The sequence below is a fragment of the Dipteris shenzhenensis genome, chromosome 11, assembly GCF_047967505.1.
Source record: "Dipteris shenzhenensis isolate YYH24624 ecotype China chromosome 11, Dip_SZ_1.0, whole genome shotgun sequence".
Taxonomy (NCBI): Eukaryota; Viridiplantae; Streptophyta; class Polypodiopsida; order Gleicheniales; family Dipteridaceae; genus Dipteris; species Dipteris shenzhenensis.
This window is the reverse complement of record NC_141606.1, coordinates 19,682,950-19,703,834: the sequence shown is the minus strand read 5'-3', so window position 1 is coordinate 19,703,834 and position 20,885 is coordinate 19,682,950. Positions and strand designations below refer to the sequence as shown.

The window sequence follows — 20,885 nt, the reverse complement described above, 5'->3', positions numbered from 1 at the left end:
GCAATCTTCAAGTGAGGTGAGTGAGAGAGAGAGAGAGAGGCCTTCCTTTCAACCCCCCCCCCCCACAAAAAAAATAGTATTGCAAAATACATGAGCATCTAAAATTAATTACAATGCATTTGCAATAAAACCTCAAGATCTTCCTCTTTTCTAGAAGTGATACAAAAGAAGTGTGTGCATTTGACCTCATTAGAAGCCTATAGTCACGTCATTCTTGTCAAAAGATGCAAAGTTTCACCTTCCAACACAAAGATTGAACTCCACCTAAGACACTGCTTTATTTCCATGCTAGTGTGCTTTGATACAAAGAAAAACACATCCAACCTTAACAATAGCTAAGTTGTGTTCAAGTTGCCAAAAGGCCAAAACTTACAGCATACAGGGAGTTCTACCCCACAAAATAAAGATCAAACTCCACCTCAAAACCCGGCTAGACACGTGAAGTAAGAAATCCATCCACACTCTTATCCTCTTCAGAATCACTTATTAGGTGAGATCACATACAAGCTTCTTCAATTAGGTTTGAGGAGCAATGTGGCTGCCTCTGCCTTCTCAGTCTTCAAAATGTTGGATGTTGCAAGACATCAAATTTCATGACTCATGCATTCACGTAAAAGTAGTGCAAGAACAATACTAGATCTGTCAAGTTGTTCAAAACAAAAGGAATGATTTGCATGGCAAACGCAATCCCATTGTAGCCACATAGTTATTTTACACTCGCCATCAAAAGAGAAGTGCTGACGATCTAACTCTAGAGGTTCCTAGCTCGAGGAAGCTTGCAATTGAAGGTACACACAGAGTTCCTACAATCTACAATAGGAAATTGAATGCATATGTGACATAAGACAATATTTTTCATGCATGCATTCGCTGAAAATAAATGCACAACATAGAAATCCATTTTGTAAAATTCATTTGGAAACTTTAAGATTGTCCTTTAAAGGATGTAATCTCTTGGAAACTTGTAAGCCACATTCAAAGCACCACTATATGAAAAGGGACTGACTTTGCATATCCTTTTTGCAGTTGCCATTTCTTCTTTTGCATCTTGTTGGGCATCCATTTGGCCACATTTACCAAGCCATTCTTTCTTGTGTGTAGCCCATTTGGACCTCCAAAATTCCACATTTGATTGTAATTTCGTGACTAGTAGTTGGCACTCCTATTAGACATCTTGTGGACTATACACAAGTACATCAAAAGTACTGGCAACCACAAGAGTCCAAAAAGTTTACTTTGGAAGTCTCGCCACCACTGCGTTATACATATACATTCATTAGACTAGAATATGTTGAGTCTTATAAATATTTTTAAGTCCACTAATCCGAGGCATCCAAGGACATAACATTCTTTCCCTCTTTCAAGCATTTACAAAATTGAAAAAGTTATTCTGCACTAGCAATGGACTCCCAAGTTGAGTCAAATCCTTCCAATTACCTTTGAACTTCAAAATTAACTTATTCCTAAGTTTCCTGTCACCTAAAACCGATAACTCCTTCAGGTTTATGTGGAACATAGGCCAAATCCTCAACTTCCACAAGTTCTTTGGGCAAAATAAGACCTTCTCCAGCCCCCAGCTTCTTTAGTCTACTAACATGAGACTTGATAAACTTGTACATGTGGAACAATTCTAGTTTATATGGAATCCCGTTAATCTTTTTCAAGGCTAGGGGGTAACTTTTCTACCAACCCCTCCCATAACGTCTTTGAATGCTTTGGTATTTTCAAGTACACACACAGCCCCTAGCAAAACTCTCTGGGCACATGCCATATATCATCATAAAATCGTGATGTATCCTGAGCACCTGGCAAGCATGTCCAGAGAACTTATGATCTCTGTCACTAACTATATCACAAGGCAACCCACATAGCTTGAATAATTGCTCAACAAACGTGAGGCAATTCAATAGCCCTTACAGTTGTATAATCTAGCCATCTTAATCAATCTATGCACGACAACCCAAATAGCATCATGGTAATCCCACAATGAATTCCATGGAATTCTCGCATTTACTTTCAAGGATGTCTAGAAGGATGCAACAATCCTCCAATACTAAGGTGCACTTCCTAAGGAAGATGGTAAATCCTAGGAATGCACGGAGTTGCCTTACTATTTGAGGAACGGGCCAATCCAATACCTTTTGGATAATCTCATGGTCAATGCTCATCCCTCTTGAGAAATGTTATGTCCAAGGTATAAGAGTTCTTTATGAAATAACTCTCTCTTAGATGACTCCGCATACACCTTCTCAACATGCTCGTCGAGAGAATGGTTATATACCATAATATTGTCTAACACTAGTACGTACTACTACAAATTTCCCCACATATTCATGAAACATATCATTCTCATCATCTGTTGGAATGTCGAAGGAGCATTAGTGAGTCCAGAAGAGAGCACTAAGGATTCATAGTGGCCATACCTCGTTTGGAATCCCATCTTCTAGATGTCTTCCTCAGCTATGCATATCTGGTTGTCACCAGTACAAAGGTCAATCTTTGTAGCTCCTTGCAACCTATCACGTCGTCTGCCTTGAGAAGGGTAACTTTATTCAACTTTTTATAGTTTATGCTCATGCAACTTTCGTCTTTGTGCCCACAACACCCTAGGGAGACTTTTCCAAATTTGCATTAAGTGTCGATATTCCCACAATTGTTAAGATATCTCATCTTCTTCCATTTTGTTCATCTTGTAAAGCGGCATGCTTACAAGCTGAGCTCTTGGGACTAACTCTATCTGATGACTCACCATCTTAACAAATGTTAAACCAAGCAGCAACTCAAATCGAAATACATCAGCAAATTTTATTTTTATTTCAGCAAGTGGCTGTATTCCCCATGCATCCAATAAAACTCACACATGGTGGTAGGTTCCATATAAGAGGCTTTGGATTGAAGTTCTCTAAACCATGTTTAAGTTTGTGAAATCGTGATGAGGTCGGACTCATCATGGTTGAACTCCTCTATAAAGACTTGTTCAAAATCAACCTAAGCCTTTCCCCCACCAAGCTAACCTCTCACCTTTGAACATCCCTTGCGAAATTGAAAGCATCGGAAAAGGGGTGAAAGGAAAAGTATACATGTCTGCATCTATGCGTTCTAGTGTGTGCTCCTCACCTGCGAAATCCTCAGGTGTGAATCAAGGCACCACAGGTGTACTCCCACTGGTTCCCGCTTTTAGCCCGTAATTGTTGGCATGTAGCAGCGTAATCGTCAGCATTTGGGCTGTAACCAAGTTCTTAAAGTCCTCCATTTGAGTTTCGAAGTAGAATTCTATGCATCGTTCCTTTGTCACAAGATTTTCTACTCCAAAGTCTAGTCCACTTCCCTCCGCTCCTTGAGGCTCTTCAAAAGGAGGCACATTGGTTGTAGCCGCCTCACGCACGCAAGTTTCTGTAGCCATAGTAGGAGAGAGAGGCATGTGTAGAGAGGAAGGGAGGATTCAGCAGCTAGATGAGGGAATAGAAGAGAGCCAGCAGCTGGAAATCTGCACAGAGGCATGCGCTGAGAAAGGGAGGGGGAAACAAGAGCTCTATAGAGGGGAACGCTGTCCAAAACAGGCCCAAATACTTGCTGTAGCAATGAGGAAGGTAGCTGCAACAATTTGCTGCTTCAATAGACATCCAGACAGCAGCCTGATTTGCTCCGATTCACTTGCCAAAGGTTCACTAGTCTTCCAGGGCCTGGTTACAGAGATATCCCTTGTTACTGATAGAGAGGGGCAGCACTTAATTCGCAGATCAATCCGTTATGGCTATACCCAGAAAATTCGCACATTTTATGATGCTCTAGGCTCTTGACTTTTTGTGGAAAGCAAGCGCCCTGCAACGTTTTCCCTTGCTTTTCAGCCTTCAGCCCAGGACGCCCTGCTCCAAAGCTTGAGCTTTCTCAAGAGCCCAGCAAGGTTTTCCCTTGCTTTTCAGCCTTCAGCCCATGGGCCTAATTGGTTTATATCCTCAACACTCTATCAAGGGTTTCACCTACTTTCACCAAGGGATGATTCAACAACTAATTAAAGCCCCCTTGTAAATCTACTTGGTAGGCTTTCATCTGCTTAATAGTTAAATCTCATGGAATCCTTGCGACAAGTTCTGTGCAATAGTGTTCTTTTCTTGCACCTGGGCCTGGCTGTGACATCGGTGAAGCCTACACAGCCTACAGCAGATCGCATCTATTGATAGTCTCCTAATTGTTCTACTCAAGTGTCCTTGAATCGCAATTGACCCAGGAGCATTCCAATCTCAACAACCAATTGATTTTTACAGCAAGACACCACCAAAGACCTGTGAATTAACACCAAGGAGCTATGAACTGGTTTCAATGTCACAAGGACGTGAAATTATGGGACTTCTGATTTGCGACTCCGGTAATTTGTACGTGACTGCCTTGAGCCTCTAGGGCGCGAGGGTCCGGCCATGGGGTGGGACTTGGGGAATTAAAATTCCTAGTGGGCCCTTGTAAATAGTGAATGTGCGCCCAGTTACTAGGCAATTAATTCCTAGGGCCAAAGTGTGCAACAGGGGGGCCAAAAGAGTGGTGCAATTAAAAAACTGCTTTTAGGGGCCAAAAGAGTGGTGCAATTAAAAAAACACTGCTTTTTGGAGTCTAGGGCTCTAAAAGGGGGAGGGAGCCCTTCTTTTGGATGCAGTTGGCCAAATCAGTTTTAGAGGAGACAAATCATCAATTTGGAGCTTCCAGAGCCTACCAGGGAAATTAGTTTTTACCTAGGGGCCAGTTTCAGGTGATCCAGGGCTTGCCAAGGAAATTTGTTTTTATCCAGGGGCCGATTTTAGGTGTGTCAGAGCCTGCCAGGGCTTACCTAAGGGCCAGTTTCACGTGTTCCAAAGCCTGCCAGGGAAATTCGTTTTTACCAAGGGACCAGTTTCAAGTGATCCAAGGCCTGCTTGGGAAATTCATTTTTACCCAAAGGCCAGTTTCAAGTGTTCTAGAGCCTGCCAGGGAAATTTCTTTTCACCTAGGGGCCAGTTCCAGGTGATCTAGGGCCTGCCAGAGCAAATCACAATTGATCCAGGAGTCTGTTGTAGGTGGCGATTTCTGCCATGGTGTCTGTTCCAATTTGCGATTTGCTTTTGGGCTCTTCCAGGTTGTTCTAGGTGCCTGCCATTGGTTCTAGGGCTGTTCCAAGATTTTTGGATTTGACCACGCTGCTCCGGGTGAACTGCAACTTGCTTTTTCAAGCTTTTAGGCTCTACAAGAGATTTCGACCTGATTTTCTAGAGCTTTCTTAGTGTTGTGATTGGTTTTACTAACTTCCCAGGCGTGGGTGTGTGCTTCTAAGTTGCTCTTGGAGCTGTGCCAGAGCAGAATCAGCTTATCTCCGCATGATCTTGGTTTTCTAGCCAGGGTGACCTTTGTTTTGTGGATTCCAAGTAGAAGAAGACTTATCTTTGCCTGCTTTTGCCATTCCCAGGTTGGTTGCTGGCTAGTTATTGCATTTGGGTTTCTTTCCTCGTGAAGAATGGTTGATTTATGCTGTTGGGCAGTGGCCAGGGAGGCTATAGACTGTGGCAACCCGTTGGGAAGTGTTTGGTTGTTTCATTGCACTAGAGTTCAGCTGTTGAGGGCTTTGTCTTGCAGTTGTTCAGCCATGTTTGGCTGGTTGGGCACTTAGATGTGCGATTGAAGGAGTGGTTCAAACAGATGTTGCATACTTTGGTTGGTTGAGGATACAGGATTGCCTAGGGATTGGATGCCGTTCACAGTTTGAAGTTGAGTAGGGAATTACAGGAAGGGAATTACAGGGTGGGCTGGACGGGAAGTCTACGGGCGTTGGTTTGCATGTGGTGCAGCTTCCCAGAGACCTTTATAATCAACCTCTTGGCTTCAAATGAATGTTAAATAAATACCGCAAGGGGCACGAGCATTTGAGGCCAATTGGTGTCTTTGTTTCTGAGTAGGAGTACTCTAGCTCCCTTGTCATTTGTGATGTGTTGCAAATTTGTTTGTCTATTTACTATATATGCTGTATTTACATGGATCCTACCACCCTTTACATTGTTGAGGCTGGTTTTAGTGGTTCCATTGCCAGGATGCACCTAACTTCTTCAAGAGGGGAGCCTGTGGTTGGCTTGGTGCAAGTCTAATGAAGAAGACAGCATACTATTCTGTATATATGTCACAACAGGGAGAGATCTGTGAGCCTTACTGAGGAGGAGCAATTGTCTCAGTCTCTTGGAGAGGACCAGGGTGCAAGAGAGGAGACCCAAGCGATTTGAAATAAGTTGTATTTTTTCAAGTATTTGTAGCTTTGTTTCATGTCCTCAAAAAAGCATCTCACTTTCCACAATTCTCACCTGAAATGTAGCGGTACACCTGAAATTTATGGGCCTAAACCTGAAAGGTGGAAATGAAAGAGAGCCCATAATTTATTATCGCTTTACCCTATCGAACTAACAAACCAACCGTGGTGAATCCAATGCAAAGAATGAAATGTACAGTTGCAAATAAATGAGGGGGTACTTTATTGAAAAAGTAAAGGAGTGCATCCTTTAGATGTAAAACAATGTACCCAAACGAACAATGAAAGCTATTGAAAGACCACTCATTGCATTATTTTGCATTATGCTGCATTTACAATTATTGTTCTCCAGAGTTGAATCCATGCTAGGAATCTCTTTGGCCTCCAGTCAATCCATACTGCAGCAACCAACAACAAGCTTGTACCATCAAAAGATGAACGAGCAGATTTTTCAGCTGTTATAAAAACTTCTCAATTTATAAGATTGGATATAGTAATCAAGGTAGAAAAACTTCTAGTTTTAAAAATACCCTTTAAAGAACAGATCTTGCAAATTCTTAAACATGGGAAAAAAACATCATGGAATGAAACTAGAATATTGGACACAGATGTGGAGTGGGTACAAGAAGAAAGCAGAGTGGAAGAACGCATTGTAGGACAGGACAAAGTTGACTTTGGCCACAACAGGTCAGAAGAATGCAGAAGGATGAGATGGTAAAAGTTGTAGAAAATACCTTTTCTCTCATCCTTGTACTCCATGCATCAGCTCGATTTGGCCAACCCTCCACTGTGCCCATATTCCCCATCGTTGCATCAGGTGCCTGCCGGTTGATCACAATAGGCTGACTGCTTGATCTAAGAACTAAATATTCATCATCGCTATCGTAACCTCCACGACGGGCATTAGATGTCATTGCTCGCATACATGTTGCCAGCAACACAGCAAGGACCTGTAACGAAGACATGAGAGTGTCAGATATTTGGTCTGTAAAGTCTCTGAGGGCAATTAAAAGGTCAGCAATCAGTTATTTTATAAGTACTGAATCATATCCTCAATGCAGTAGACTGTGGATATTTGATACTGGGTACACTGCTCTATACCTTTTCATGTTCTGGATTTAAAATTTCAAAGCCCGAGTGAGGAAATAGCAATGCTTACCTCGCAAATCACAATTGTCAACCCTACCCATTTGAGAACATCCAAGTTCTCCTTCACAAACTCTTTGATACGTGTGAAGAGTCCTGTTGGGTCGTCAGGGATACCCTGCAATAAACCACACAAATGAAGTTCAAGAATTACGTACAAATGCAATTTATGTCCATTGTTAGCATATGAATCTTTTGAAGCCTTACCTCTTCCCAATGGTCGTTGAAAAAGACATCTGCTACAAATGCTCCTTGGAGTAGGATCAGCAAGACCACAAAAAAGGCGTACTGTGCCAGCTAAGGAAGGCACACTGGATACCAAGAGGACTTCGAATTTTACGTTACCATTACGACTGATTCCTCCATTGCTCTTTCAATATGTATACATGCACGGCTTAAGGCATGGTGCTAGAAACATCAGCGGGCAATAACAAGGCGATCAACGGTAACATAATACCAATATGTGAGGATACACAAGAAAGGCAACAACCGTTTGATATCTCGGCAGCAATATGACCAACCAAACTTATTAAACACACAGCGGCACCTAACCCCAACAGCAAGTACACGAACCTGCGACACCAAAAGGAGGGTTTACTTCGAGGTCCAGTTTCTTCATAGAAAAAGGATTCCATTTCTCAAACAAACCCTTTTAACTGAAGCATGTCTAAAACTCTTTTAATCTGTTGCAACAGAGGGATCGATACGACAGTGTACAATTCATCCTTCCAGATACTGTGGGTTAAATTCATTTCGCATATAGGGTCATCTGTGCAGATGTTTTAATTTGTGTGATGATTCCAACTCCATGGAATAAGCAATTCTCATTTTTAGATGTAGATAGATACTCACCAGGCAGTTGGCAGATTCCATTCTCCCACGTTGAAGTCAACATTTCCCCAAAAGTTGCCTTCCCCATGAAGACGCCCAAACGGATCCTGTGATTCTAAAACAGTTCGTTCCAAGCCAAAGCTTTCAGGCTTGACAAATGTCCTGATATCTTCTGCTGAAGAGGGCGGGGCCAGCTCCGAATGTAGCGAGCTCGGTAACTTGTACAGCACCCAAAGAGAGTAGAGAAGAAGAGCTGCCCCTATAAATGCTAGCACGAAATTGAAAAACTTGAGCAGGCCCGCGAGGAAGGTCGTGCAACCCCTCGAGTTTCTCATCTGGGATGAATACGCAAGACCTTTGTGAGATTCCGTGGGATCAACCTGGAGGAAGAGGACGATTTTAGAAAAGCGAACTTGGAGAGATCGAGAGTCCGATTAGCGCTCGAATCTTTCCTTTGGCTTTGTTGTGTTGGCAAGTGAAAAATCTTCGCGCAAGAGGCTCCTAAAAGGAAGGACAAATCTGGCAAGAGAATGTTGAATCCAAGAGAAGCAATCAAGAACGAAAATCGAGGCGACAAAAGATTGAGCTTTCTGTCTGGATAAGGAAAAGGAGAGGATTACGAAAACTGGGCACATTTAAAGCATCTGTTTTCCCTCTTCAAAGAACTATACTTCTCATTATTGCCCTTTGATTCTTAAATTAGCTGTAAACTTGCCTGTTTTTTTTTCCCGAGTGAAAAGATAACTCATATTTTTAGAACGTGTACAACAAGAAAAGATAAAAGGTTGAACAGATAACTCATATTTATAGAACGTGTACAACAAGAAAATATAAAAAGTTCTACCCTCAAGAAGGGACAAAAGCTCTCTACAACACTTTGCCTATGACTCACCCCCTCCGCACATGTTTGCTTTTTGGTGGCTTTTCGTTAAGGTTGCTTCCCTTCAAAAATGAAAATGACGTGGATTTTTGGCCTGCCCGAGGGGAAAGGCTATAGTAATCGGTATGCACTGTCAAAGATGATAAATTTTCTATCTGGGCTGGCGAGTGGCAGAATTTAACGGGTGGTGGATCTTCTTTGTTGACTCGTGCAAACGGGTGATTGGTTTATCCACCGCTGCTATTTTTGTCCTCTGTGTTGCTATTTTTGTTGTCATTTTTCTCCCCCTTTCTCTCTCTCTCTCTTCTTCTTTTTCTTCTTCTTCTTCTTCTTCTTCTTCTTCTCCCTCTCAGCTTCCAAGGCAGGCCTTTTGAATGTATTCAACTTGTTTTATGATTGCTATTTTTGTCCCCATTTTTTTCGCCCCCTTTCTTTCTCTCTCTCTCTCTCTCTCTCTCTCTCTCTCTCTCTCTCTCTCTCTCTTCTTTTTCTTCTTCTTCTTCTCTCTCCCACCTTCCAGGGCAGGCCTTTTGAATTTATTCAACTTGTTCCTCCGATTGCGGGGCCTTCCGGTGGATTTATGCTGATGTATAAAGTCAGATGGAAGTCAAAAGGTGGAGAGTTCCCTGCCGATGCCTATCTGACTACACAGGCATGCAAGGGAATTCAACCAACGGATAACCAATCAGTAGCCAGACCCGACTCCCAGCCCGCACTGCGAGGAGGCCTCCATAAACAGAGGTTGGTCAGAGGTTCCTCTCCACCGCTCCACTGCAGCATCTTGCTCGTCTTACTTCATCGACATCCATCGCTCCAGGTAAGTTCGTAATTCTTTGCTTCTAAGTCCTACACGCATATTCATTTATAACCTCTTGCATGCATATTCATTTAGCAAAAACTGCTTGGAGTCCGTATCTCCTCCAAGGCATCACATGTTCGTAATTCTTTGCTTCTACGTCCTGCATGCAAAGAAATAGAAAGCCGCGTAGCTCTCCCTTTCCGAAATCCAAATTTCCTCTTGCATTTGTTGTTTTCCGCCGATCTGGCGGTCGATAGTGAGGGGGAAGAAGAAGAGGATGTGGGTGATGATGTTATGACTTATGATGACTAAAGTTAATTGACTTGAAAATGTATGTATCATCGTCGTATGGGTTGGAGTTGCAATGATGTTTTCGATTGATCGTATTTGTCTGCTTTACATGTCGATTGCTTGTGTTGTCTGCTTGAGCATATATTTTTTACATTTACTTGTGGTATGTTTTCTTACTTTTTTTTAAAAGAAATCTACATGGTCATGTGTGTGGTCCTTTGTTGTGTGTGTGGCCTACCTAAGCAGAGTGTTTGCATGTTTGCATGTGGTTTGCATATCTGCTTGTTTGCTTGTTTGTAGCTTAGGTAGGCAAGGCCTCATGGTAGACACCCTTGTGTCAGGGTTCACTTCCCCAAAGGTCATTAGTAACATTGTATAAGCATGTAGATTATGGTTTTGAAGATTATGGTATATGGTTTTTAATGTACCATATATATACTATATACTATATAGTATATATTATATATACTATATAGTATATAGTATATATACTATATAGTATATATTATATATACTATATACTATATGGTAAAATTTGCGTAAGGTCCTACCCTATCGGATTTCTTGAGGGACATGTGCCCGTGAATCCGTTAGGATTTCCAGTGGGATTCGGCAAACATGTACTTACTTGTCGGATTACTATCATATCATGTGCCCGTAAATCTGATAAGGTCCGACCAACTTTCGGCAGCCATGTGCCTGTAACTCCGATAGTATCCGATAGGCACCAGGTCTAATGAAATGCAATCTCTGGCAGACATGTGCCCAAGCTATCTAAGAGTCTCGTTTTTCTTCCCAACAAATTGCCAGGTAATCTTGACATCCTTCGGGACCACAGGTACTAGCCCTCTGCCATGATGAGGTCTCGAAAAAGCCATGTCATTTTTGAATCTCCATATGTTGGTAATTACTACACCTCTCACAAGCTGCCAAACTTCAAATGTTGCATTGTTGAGACTTCCACAATCTCCTAGTAAGGCAACCTTCCATCTAATCTTAACACGCACTTGAATTGCCCTGCATCTCTCATGAACATTAGTCCAGACTTTCTTGGCAAAAGGGCATCCCCAAAGCACATGCATATGTGTTTCTTGAAGTGTGGCACAAAGGGGTAATTCCACTTAGAGATTCTAGCCCGAACAGGAAGTTTCCCTATCAAGACCCTCCAGAGCAGAAAAGTTATTTTGAACGAGGGAGTGGACTTCCACACTCTCCTAAATCTCATAGCCTAGCTATCCAAGCATGTCTCAAGGTGCATAAAACTTCCAATGCGCTTGTGCTGACATCAAGGCTGAGGTCGAGGCACCTTCCCAAGGCCCAAGTATCCAGCCTGTCTTGAGGTGCATAACGCTTCCAATGCGCTTGTGCTAACATCGGGGCTGAGATTGAGGCACCTTCATTGGGAAGGTGCCTCGACCTCAGCCATGATGTCCAAGGAAGGTGCCTTTTCCTTAGCCCTGATGTCAGCACAAGCACATTGGAAGTTTTATGCACCTCGAGACAGGCTGGATACCTAGGCTATGAGATTTAGCAGAGTGTGGAAGTCCAATTCCTCGTTCAAAATAATTCTTTTCTCTGGAGGGTCTTGATAGGGAAACTCCATGTTCAGGCTAGAATCTCTAAGCCTTAGTGAATGGCTTCCCATTCTTCCAGTGCAATCCTCTCAATCCAAGATCCTCCCGATAAACATGGGAGGTAGGCCAATCATCCTTAATCCTTTGGAGAACCGCTTCAAGAAACATTTTCTCAGCATTGTTGAGGCCAAAGTTTCGAGCAATGCTATCCAATGCACACCATTTTCTTCCCCCTGGATCCCAAATTTGAATGAAAGTCTTTAGCCCTTTAAGGAACAGTCGCCTTACCATTCATGGTGGGGGCTGTGAGACTATCGCGGAGCCGGCCCATTCATATAAGGCCACTCAGTCAACCAAATAGATCTACCAAGCGAGGCATCTGTAGCAAATGGCTTACTACCATTCTAGTAGCATCCTTGAACCTTTAGTTTCCAGATTTGTACCAATTTGGACAGCAAACTTGACTATGGAATTTTGATAGCAATATCTGAGAGGAGAGCATCTTGCCAAGGTGTGTTAATTCCTCTAGGTGCATTGAGACAAACCAAGTGCCTTGCAATCTGAGCCCATGGCTGTATCAATGCCATCTTAAAAAACCATTTAGCACACAAGCATTCGTTCTTGCTCCTCATTGACATCAACCCCATCCTGCTGTTTATTTTATCTTCAGTCAACAAATCCCATTTTATAGCGTGCCATCTTTTCTCCCAAATAAAGTCAGTAATCATTTTAACCACCTTCCTTAGATAAGCCTTAGAAAACGACATCACTATCAGAACATACACCAACAGAGACTCTAGAACATGTTTAGCAATAGTAATCCTGCCAGGCAAGGTGATTACTTTTCCTAGCCATTTGGCAAACTTTTCTTTAATCCTTTGGAAAACCCACTCAAATTTTTCTTAAGGAATACTCGGACACCAAGTGGGCATCCTAAACATTTGATTATTTGGCCCTTTGAAATCCAATTGAAGTGGAAATTATGTGCCCACTCCGAGGGGTCATCCCATCCCAGCCAGAGGCCAGGGGAAGAGGTTGATTCTTGAGTTAGATAGAGCAGCAAACTCTCTGAATACCTGTAAAAACCTACAGATGTTCTCTTCCTTACCAACAAGAAAGCTGGTGTTGTCATCAACAAAGAACTGGGAGCAAAAATATGAGTTGTCAGGCATCCTCAACCCCCTAATGGAGCCGCTATTCAAATGTCTGTCAATCTGAACAAGTAAGGCTTCTGTGACAGTGGCAAAAAGTAAGGGTGCCAAAGGGCATCCCTGCCTTATGGATCTCACTAAAGCAAAATTTTGAAAGTGATATCCATTTATGGAGACTCTAGCCCACACATTATCGAAGAGCATCCTCACCAACCCGCAAAAGCCGCTGCCAAACCCAAGTGAATGCATAGTACGAATTATAAAATTCTAGCTTACCCTGTCATATGCTTTTTCCAAGTCAAGGTTGGGCATGACTATCTTTTAATTCTGGCACAATTCATAGTCCACAGCCATTAGAGCATTTAGGATTGATTCGTGGATATTCCTGCCTATAACAAATCCAAACTATTTGGAGTGGATCAACCTGACTAAAATATGTTGATTCTGTTAACCATGGCTTTGGCAATAAACTTATAGGCCGTATTTATTAGCAGGGAGAGTGGTCTCCATTGGTTGGGTTTGAGCCTATTGCAGCCCTTCAGGAATTAACTTAATAACCTGAGTGTTAATATTTTTTAGGAGCTTCCCCTTGATGCAACACCATCTAATTAGACTCATCAATTGGTCTTTGCAAGTGTCCCAGTAAAATTGGATGAACTCAACAGGAAGTCCATCCGGACCTGGAGCCTTGTCTTTGGCCATCTACATAACAATGAACCTTATTTCATCTTTCGAGAAAGGCCTCTGAAGTATCAAGGCTTCATGGTGGCTAAGCACCTTCCTAGGCATGTCAATAAGAAAGACCTCAATTCTGGTCTCATAGTTAGGAGGAACCTCTGGCTCCCTACCAGCAACTTTAGCAAGATGGACTACAAAAATCCTAGCTATGTTTTCTTCTCCAGCAACCAATGTCCCATCCTCGTCTTTGATTAGAGAGATGCACTCTCTCTGTCTTTTCTCTCTCACAACTCTGAAGAGAAAGGCAGAAGGCTTATCCCCTTCATAAAGCCATCGCATCTTGGATTGTATTCTGGCTACAGCAAGTCGTCTATGATATTGAGCTCTTAGAAAGAGATTAGTCGAGTTGAGCATTGTCGCAACATAAGAGTCTCCTTGGCACTCTTGCAGAGTACTAAAATCAATGCCATTCTAACCTTGCCAGCAATGGTTTTCGACATTTTGCACTTTCTAGCTCTCTCTTTGCCAATTTCTTTGGTAGCTTACACAACCGCCTGCTACAAGCACTTGTTCTAGACCTGAACTGGATGATCTTTGAGGGAAGAAGCTCTCTTTAGTAAACTTGCTTGTTGGGTGTGCAGTTTAAGAATTATACTTATTATTATTTATTTGTCCTTGATCCTTAAATTAGCTATAAAGTTGTTTGTTGGGTGTGCAAGTTTTTAGCGCTCTATCCCATGACTCACAAAAAAATGCCTCGGCCACTGGCATGAGTCCCCCGACTCTTCTTTGTGTGCTCTCTCACAAAAATTTGGACATAAGCGGGTATACATCTAGGATTTTATTTCCTTGCAGGAAGCCCAACCCCTACATGTCTGGGTGGAGAGATGGAATTTCCATCTCCATTGAGGCAAATATTTGCTACATTTTGGCACCTACGATTGCATGGATATTCGGGGGGCAACATGAGTGCAGGCAAATCGTAGCATATTTGCTTGCATAGTTGTTCTATAAGTTCCTCCTTGCTATAAGTGGAGATTGGATTCTCCTTTGTGACTTGAGTACCACTTTAGCTTCATATTGAGCTGAATCGGGGTGAGCTCCTCTGAATATTGTAGATAACGTAAGCTTCCTTTGGAGGTTTCCATGTATCATAAGTCAAACTAGCTATTGAAAGTAGCTAATAATAGGCAAGTTGATTTAATGCCTTAGAATGTGCCACATGGCTTTGTAGGATTTTAGAGTTTCATAAAACACTAGTGTGCTGGCCAAGTAAAAAGTTAATCGAGTTCAACATTCTTATCGAGATCATCTTTCAAATATTTAACATTCAGGTATCCAATGTACTAAACATAGCATTTGCTTAGCTGAAAGCACCTAATATACCACCCATGTACACTTGTACACTCTTGTTCTTTTTTGGGGTATTGGGACGTTTCCAACACTCACACACCCAAACTCACGAAAGGATGGCATAATACATAGTAACACAAGCAAGGGTCCAAGCGAGCATGCATGTTGCTCTCTCTCTCTCTCTCTCTCTCTCTCTCTCTCTCTCTCTCTCTACACACATGCACCCACACACTCACACACACACACACACACACGTGTATGTGTGTGTGTCTTCCACTTTTAGCAATCTACTTTTCAAAAGAAACACAACTATGGAATTGCTTCTAGTGCATGTGTGTATTCCTAAGCTTTCATCACCATTTTTCTCATAATAACATTTCCCACATTTAGTTATTCTCTAAGTAACATAATATTTGTACCTCCTTTAATTATTTCATTCTATCCCTTTATTTAAAAATTTCAACCTATTTAATAACAACATATTTGTTAATAATCATTTACACAACAAATGTACATCACATGGTGGACCATATTTTGGTATGTGATATGGTCATAAAGAAACACTAAACATAACTAAGTATTTCCCTGATGTTAACCATAAGCATGCAAAAACATTATTTTAAGATATTAACATGATTATATTTTATTTTTATTTAAAATTAATAATAATAATCATCTAGATGTTACTTGTTAACATGTGTATGTGTATGAGATGTTAACAATCAACAATAAATACCTACATGTGAAGAGGGAAAAATTATCTTTAGGTTAAAGGCAAATCATTTTCACAATTGTGAAAGTGGAAAACAACTTAGTTGGAAGAGGGGTCATCATCATGAAGCATTTAAAATTAGGAAAGTCCTTATTTAATGTTAATGAAAGGGGGAGAGGGGAGGGAAAGTGTGTGTGTGCATGCATGTCTTTGTATGTTGGGAGGCAAAGGAAATCCTTGTTATGTAAAGCAAGTATTCATCCAATCACTTACAAGCTAAACATTATACTAACAAACTTCTATGTGTGAGCATGCCCTTGGGAATGCATGTGTGTATGCATGCGCGCATATTCACATACATATGCATGTGTGTGTGCACGCATGCAGGTGTGTGTGTGTGTATGTGTGTGTGTGTGGGGTCCATCCCAAACCTAGAGGGTAAAACCACATGTGGGGAGTAAGCACAGCAAGTGGAACTTACTCCCCACCTACAGATAATAAGTGAAAAAAAGTGGGTCTATATGATAAGTGTCAAAATGAAAAAATGATGCCTATAGTAATGCGTAAACCACTTATGTAAAATAGATATAGAAATTAGTAAAAAGTAAGGCGGATCACAAAATGACTAGGGATTATCCATGCTAAAGAATTATCCAATGGATGTGAATTAATTATATGGCATTAGCGTGACCAAGGTCTAGTTGGGAAAGAAAAGACCAAGTTTAGATTAAAAAGTCCCATTAATAATCGAGCCATACAATGATTACATCGAAAATGCAAGGGAACAGCCTAGTGGTCTCATGTTTTTACATTGCTGCCAAGGGGTTTCGCACTCTGCTGCCTTGGCTATTGCATACCTCATGACAATGCTTTGAGGATGCTTTTGAAGAGGTAAAACTCAAGCGCAGCATTGCGAGCCCTAATATGGGATTTGTAGCTCAACGGATGCAATGGCAGAGCATGATCATGGACCCTCCCGACAGACAGGCTTCTCAAATTTACTGTGTTGCTCCTCACTCTGCATATGATCCTCTTTTTTTGGTTCCAAAAGCTGTAGGCATTCCACAAATGCAGGATTTGGATTCTAGAGGTGCTTTTGTAATCCACATTGCAAATAGGGTGTATGTTTGGAGAGGGAGACACTGTGATAAGGAAATGCTTGCCATTGCAGATCATGTAGCATTCCAATCGGTCCGCTATGAGCGTGCACTGTGATAAGGAAATGCTTGCCGTTGCTGATCATCCAGCATATCAGTTGGTTTGCCATGAGCGTGCATAGGGACCATCACGGAATGCCGCTACCAGAGCAGAAATTTGTACGCTGTCTCTCCCCTCTGCGTCGCTCTAACCACCTCTATCCCTCTACCTCTCGCCCATGCGAGCCAAGCTTCTGGGGACATTGACAGTCATGCAACGGAAGATCACCGATGGAAGATCATTCGGGGACGTTGACCGTGAAGATGTTGGTGTAACAAGTTGAGTAGCTGCATGTTGGCTAGGTTGTAGAACTGGTACAGTTCGTTGCTGTCACGAATTGTTGATACGCTTAGGATAGGGGCCGTCATTGGAGTTTTGGCTACATTGGGTTGGGTATGGAGAGTTGTTGGAGAGATTCAAGGTCCTCAAATTTAGAAGGCTATGGAACTTGCTAGGGATCGGTGCTGAGAGCAGGTTTATTTGAAGGAAAGTATGTGGAGTTGGGTGAGTAAAGATCACCGATGGAAGATCATTCGAGCCAAGATTCTGGGGACATTGCACGTGAAGATGATGACGGAAAAAGTCGAGTAGCTGAATGTTGGCAAGGTTGTAGAACTGGTACGGTTTGTTGAAGATCGGTCCAGAGCGCAGGCTTATTTGAAACATCTCAATGACTACTTGTTTAATTACTACATCACAACCCGAAAGAAGATTGGGAAAAGATAGCTTAAGAACCCAGTCGCAGTAAGGGGGCAATAAGATATACTGTGATACATTGCGAGGCTCAATTCAAGCCTTCAAAATTGTGGAGAATCAGCATTACCTGGAGGTCACGGCTATGCAGCTTTGCTGAACCGCAGACTTTTCTCTTTGGCTGCCAATGATTGCAGTCCCTTCATGGTTGAAATCTCACTGCTTTTCAAAGCATATAAGACTAAGCCCCCTTCATAGCTGGCAGACGATAGTTCTCTTAAAAATCAACAGATTCAATGATAGCTCATGGAAACGTGATGAAAGCATAATTGTTTTTAGACCCTTGGGTTTTTAGAGACAAAAGTATGCAGATGAGATCACTGGACGATCAACTGCAAGCACTGAGACATTGTGAACCATTGTGAAGCAAGAATCTCTGCTAATGAAAACACTGTGAGTTGGGAAACAAGAGAAGAAGGCATATTTGCCAATGAAACATTATGAGCTAGGAAACAAGAGAACGCCGGCAAAAACTGGTGATGAATGGTGAAGGATGGCGATTTACAGTAGAATCCACGAGCAAAATGCTCAAATTTGCAATGGATTGACTGAAAAACTGGTGATGAATTGGAAGATGGCGATTCAGGAGCAGAATCTAACCCCAAACACTCAACTTTGCAAAGCACATTGTTTTGATGAACGTTTCAACTATCAAAGCACGAACCTAAAATTTCCATTAAAGGTCGCCAGTATCAAGAAAGGAGTATCAAGAGAGAAACCTCTCTCCTCTCCATCTCCTCTCTGATGCTCCATCCCCCTCCACTCCTCCCCTCCTCCCCCATCCTCCTAGCAAGCCTTGTCACCCATGCTTCATCAGATTTCAAAATTCCCATTGCGCTATTGCTTCTCTCAAACCCTCTCCTTGCCAAAACCACCCACTCCACTGCCTCCCTCCTCAGATCATTTGTTGAAGAAGTTTATCTCTTGGGAAGCCGTCTGCCAATGGGTTTTGACATATCCATTCCTCCTCCCATGGCACTTCCCTCATTTCCAGAGCTTAAAGCATTTTCATAGAAAGTATTTTCCTCACCTTCAATAAATTGATGTATCTAGGCGAGACAGAGGGGAGTTTCACGAGCGATCCATCCTTTCACAAGCCTGCACAATGCAATCGAGTGTTTACGCATAAATGGCGTTAGAATGTCTCGCTCCATTAGACTCAGTGCTTGAAATATCCCTCAAAGAATCATCGCTTCCATACCTCAGCCCATCTTTGGTGAATCTCTGCATGATCCCAAGTTATAAAGCTATTGGCATTGTATCCTTCAGTGGTGGTCGATAGATCTTCCATTGCGGACTTTTCTTGCCTAATTGCTAATGGGAGTACAGAGAAGCTCGAACTCTGATGACGAGAATTACCAAAATAGTCCGCCCAGACACTAGATGGGGCTTAGCCTAGATACAATTTGAAAATCCTTTAAAAAGAATTCAAATATTAGGATTTAAAAATAGAACAAAAAATTTAATTGCTTGAAATTAAAGGCAACCTAGGATCCCAACCTGGAGAGTTGATGGAGGTGGGTCCCTAACCTGTCATGGATTGGCCATGCTACACACACACACACACACACACACACACACACGCACGCACGCACGCATGCACGTGCATGCACACACACATGCACATACACAAGCACAAACATGCGCATGCATGCACGCACACACAATGTGTTGACAAAGCACCACACACACACACACACACACACACAATGTGTTGACATAGCACCACCCAACTTCTAAGTTGGCATGCCCTAAGCTCTCAAAAACCAATTCTCCTCAAGCATTTGTACTAATCTCAATGAATATGACACAAGCCCGCTTGAACCATGGATTCAGACACCCATTAGTTTTCACCACTTCCATATTTTCGCTCTTCACATAGCTCTCCACCACAGGACACACTTCATAGCTAGAGTAGCGAAGGCTAAGAGGAGCTCTCTACTTCAACATGACTATGTCATTTTGATACTAGCCTTTTCCCTACTCTTTAACCACCACTACAATAGTGAATGTCTGATTCCCATCCTACCATGAGAACAATGTAGCAAAACTAGGAGAGAGGTTTTACTAGTATTAAATTAAATTCATTAATAGTTCACCAAACTAAAGGAGGCAAATGCATGTGAGGGAGAGGAGATGAGTGAGAGGAATGGAGACAAGAGGCAACCAACGTGAAGGGGGAAGCCGATGGAGCCACTTGCCATATTTTCAAGTACCCTACGTCATATACTCTAACAACCATGTCATGAAAATTAATATGAAAGGGGAAGGACCCCGGAGTAGAAGTAGAACCCCTCACCATATCTTTAAATATCCTTTTTCATAGACTTAGACAACCATGTCAGGGCCATGTCATGTGATAAAACAAGGAGGCAGCTTAATGTGGTGAGAATAATATTAGTGATGGACTCGAGTGGCACTACCCCTACTTTGGCAATGTGGTCCCATTACTTTGAGATTTTATGGTAGGTATCAAGGACAAGTGTTGGTATGGCTCTCTCTCAGGCAAAAAATACCAAAATTTATAAAGGTGACTAAATGTGTAATACCTTGGTGGTATTTGGGTAGTGATCATGTATTGAGTGATTGAATCAACATGTTTTGGGGAAGTCTTCCCATAAAGTTTACTACCTTTAAAGTCCATTCAAAATGATTTCGTAGTCTTTACGTTTCTTCATGGACATGTTCATCCACTGTGAAATGATATCGTTGAAGCTTCTAATAGGTATAGCTCTTCTATAGTTTTCACCCTTCATAGAGCAGTAAATCATATATGTGGATATATTAATGTGAGAAGACTAATTGTCCATTGTTAAGCCTTGAGCTCTAAGATTTGCCAAGTGGTAGCCAAAGGGGAAAGAGAGCCTAAAGTTGAATGTTTGTGTGTGTATGTCTCTTGAGTTTGAGTGTGTGTGCATGTCTCCTAAGTTTGAGTATTTATGTGTGTATGTGTGCATGCTTGCATGTGTGTTTGTGGGTGTGAGAAAGTATCTGTTTGTGTATGAGAGAGATACAGTTTGTAACAAGGATGAGTGCATGTGTATATGAGAAAGAGGAGGGGACGGATGTCATCTGTTTGAGTATCCGTATTTGTATGCATGTGAGGAAGACACTCAAGGAAGAGAGATCACACGTGGGTGTGTGATGGAGAGAGAAATATTATTTGTGCACTAAGCGAGAGAGAGAGAGAGAGAGAGAGAGAGAGAGAGAGAGAGAGAGAGAGAGTCTTTCTGTGAATGCTTTGCCCCTCACCCAACATCA

At 42.0% G+C, this 20,885-nt stretch overlaps 1 protein-coding gene across 1 annotated transcript; it reads right to left on the bottom strand.

Annotated features, from left to right (window-relative positions):
* Positions 1-6,482: 6,482 nt before the first annotated feature.
* LOC147896735 (tetraspanin-18-like) lies at positions 6,483-8,893 on the bottom strand. The gene is made up of 6 exons (XM_087381577.1): positions 8,258-8,893; positions 7,879-7,978; positions 7,613-7,693; positions 7,419-7,523; positions 6,994-7,209; positions 6,483-6,657 (listed from the first exon to the last, which is right to left on the bottom strand). The coding sequence occupies exons 1-6, from the start codon at positions 8,569-8,571 to the stop codon at positions 6,625-6,627; spliced, it is 849 nt and encodes a 282-aa protein (XP_087237703.1). The 5' UTR covers positions 8,572-8,893; the 3' UTR covers positions 6,483-6,624.
* Between the last annotated feature and the right edge of the window lie 11,992 nt (positions 8,894-20,885).

Bases quoted from the DNA above. Each gene is read 5' to 3' on its own strand.
- LOC147896735 (XM_087381577.1), bottom strand. From the start codon at position 8,571: ATGAGAAACTCGAGGGGTTGCACGACCTTCCTCGCGGGCCTGCTCAAG. The intron at 7,524-7,612 runs GTAAGGCTTCAA...GGTTTATTGCAG, and splicing joins TCAACGACCATTGGGAAGAG to GGTATCCCTGACGACCCAAC. The intron at 6,658-6,993 runs GTATTTTCTACA...TGGTTGCTGCAG, and splicing joins GTACAAGGATGAGAGAAAAG to TATGGATTGACTGGAGGCCA.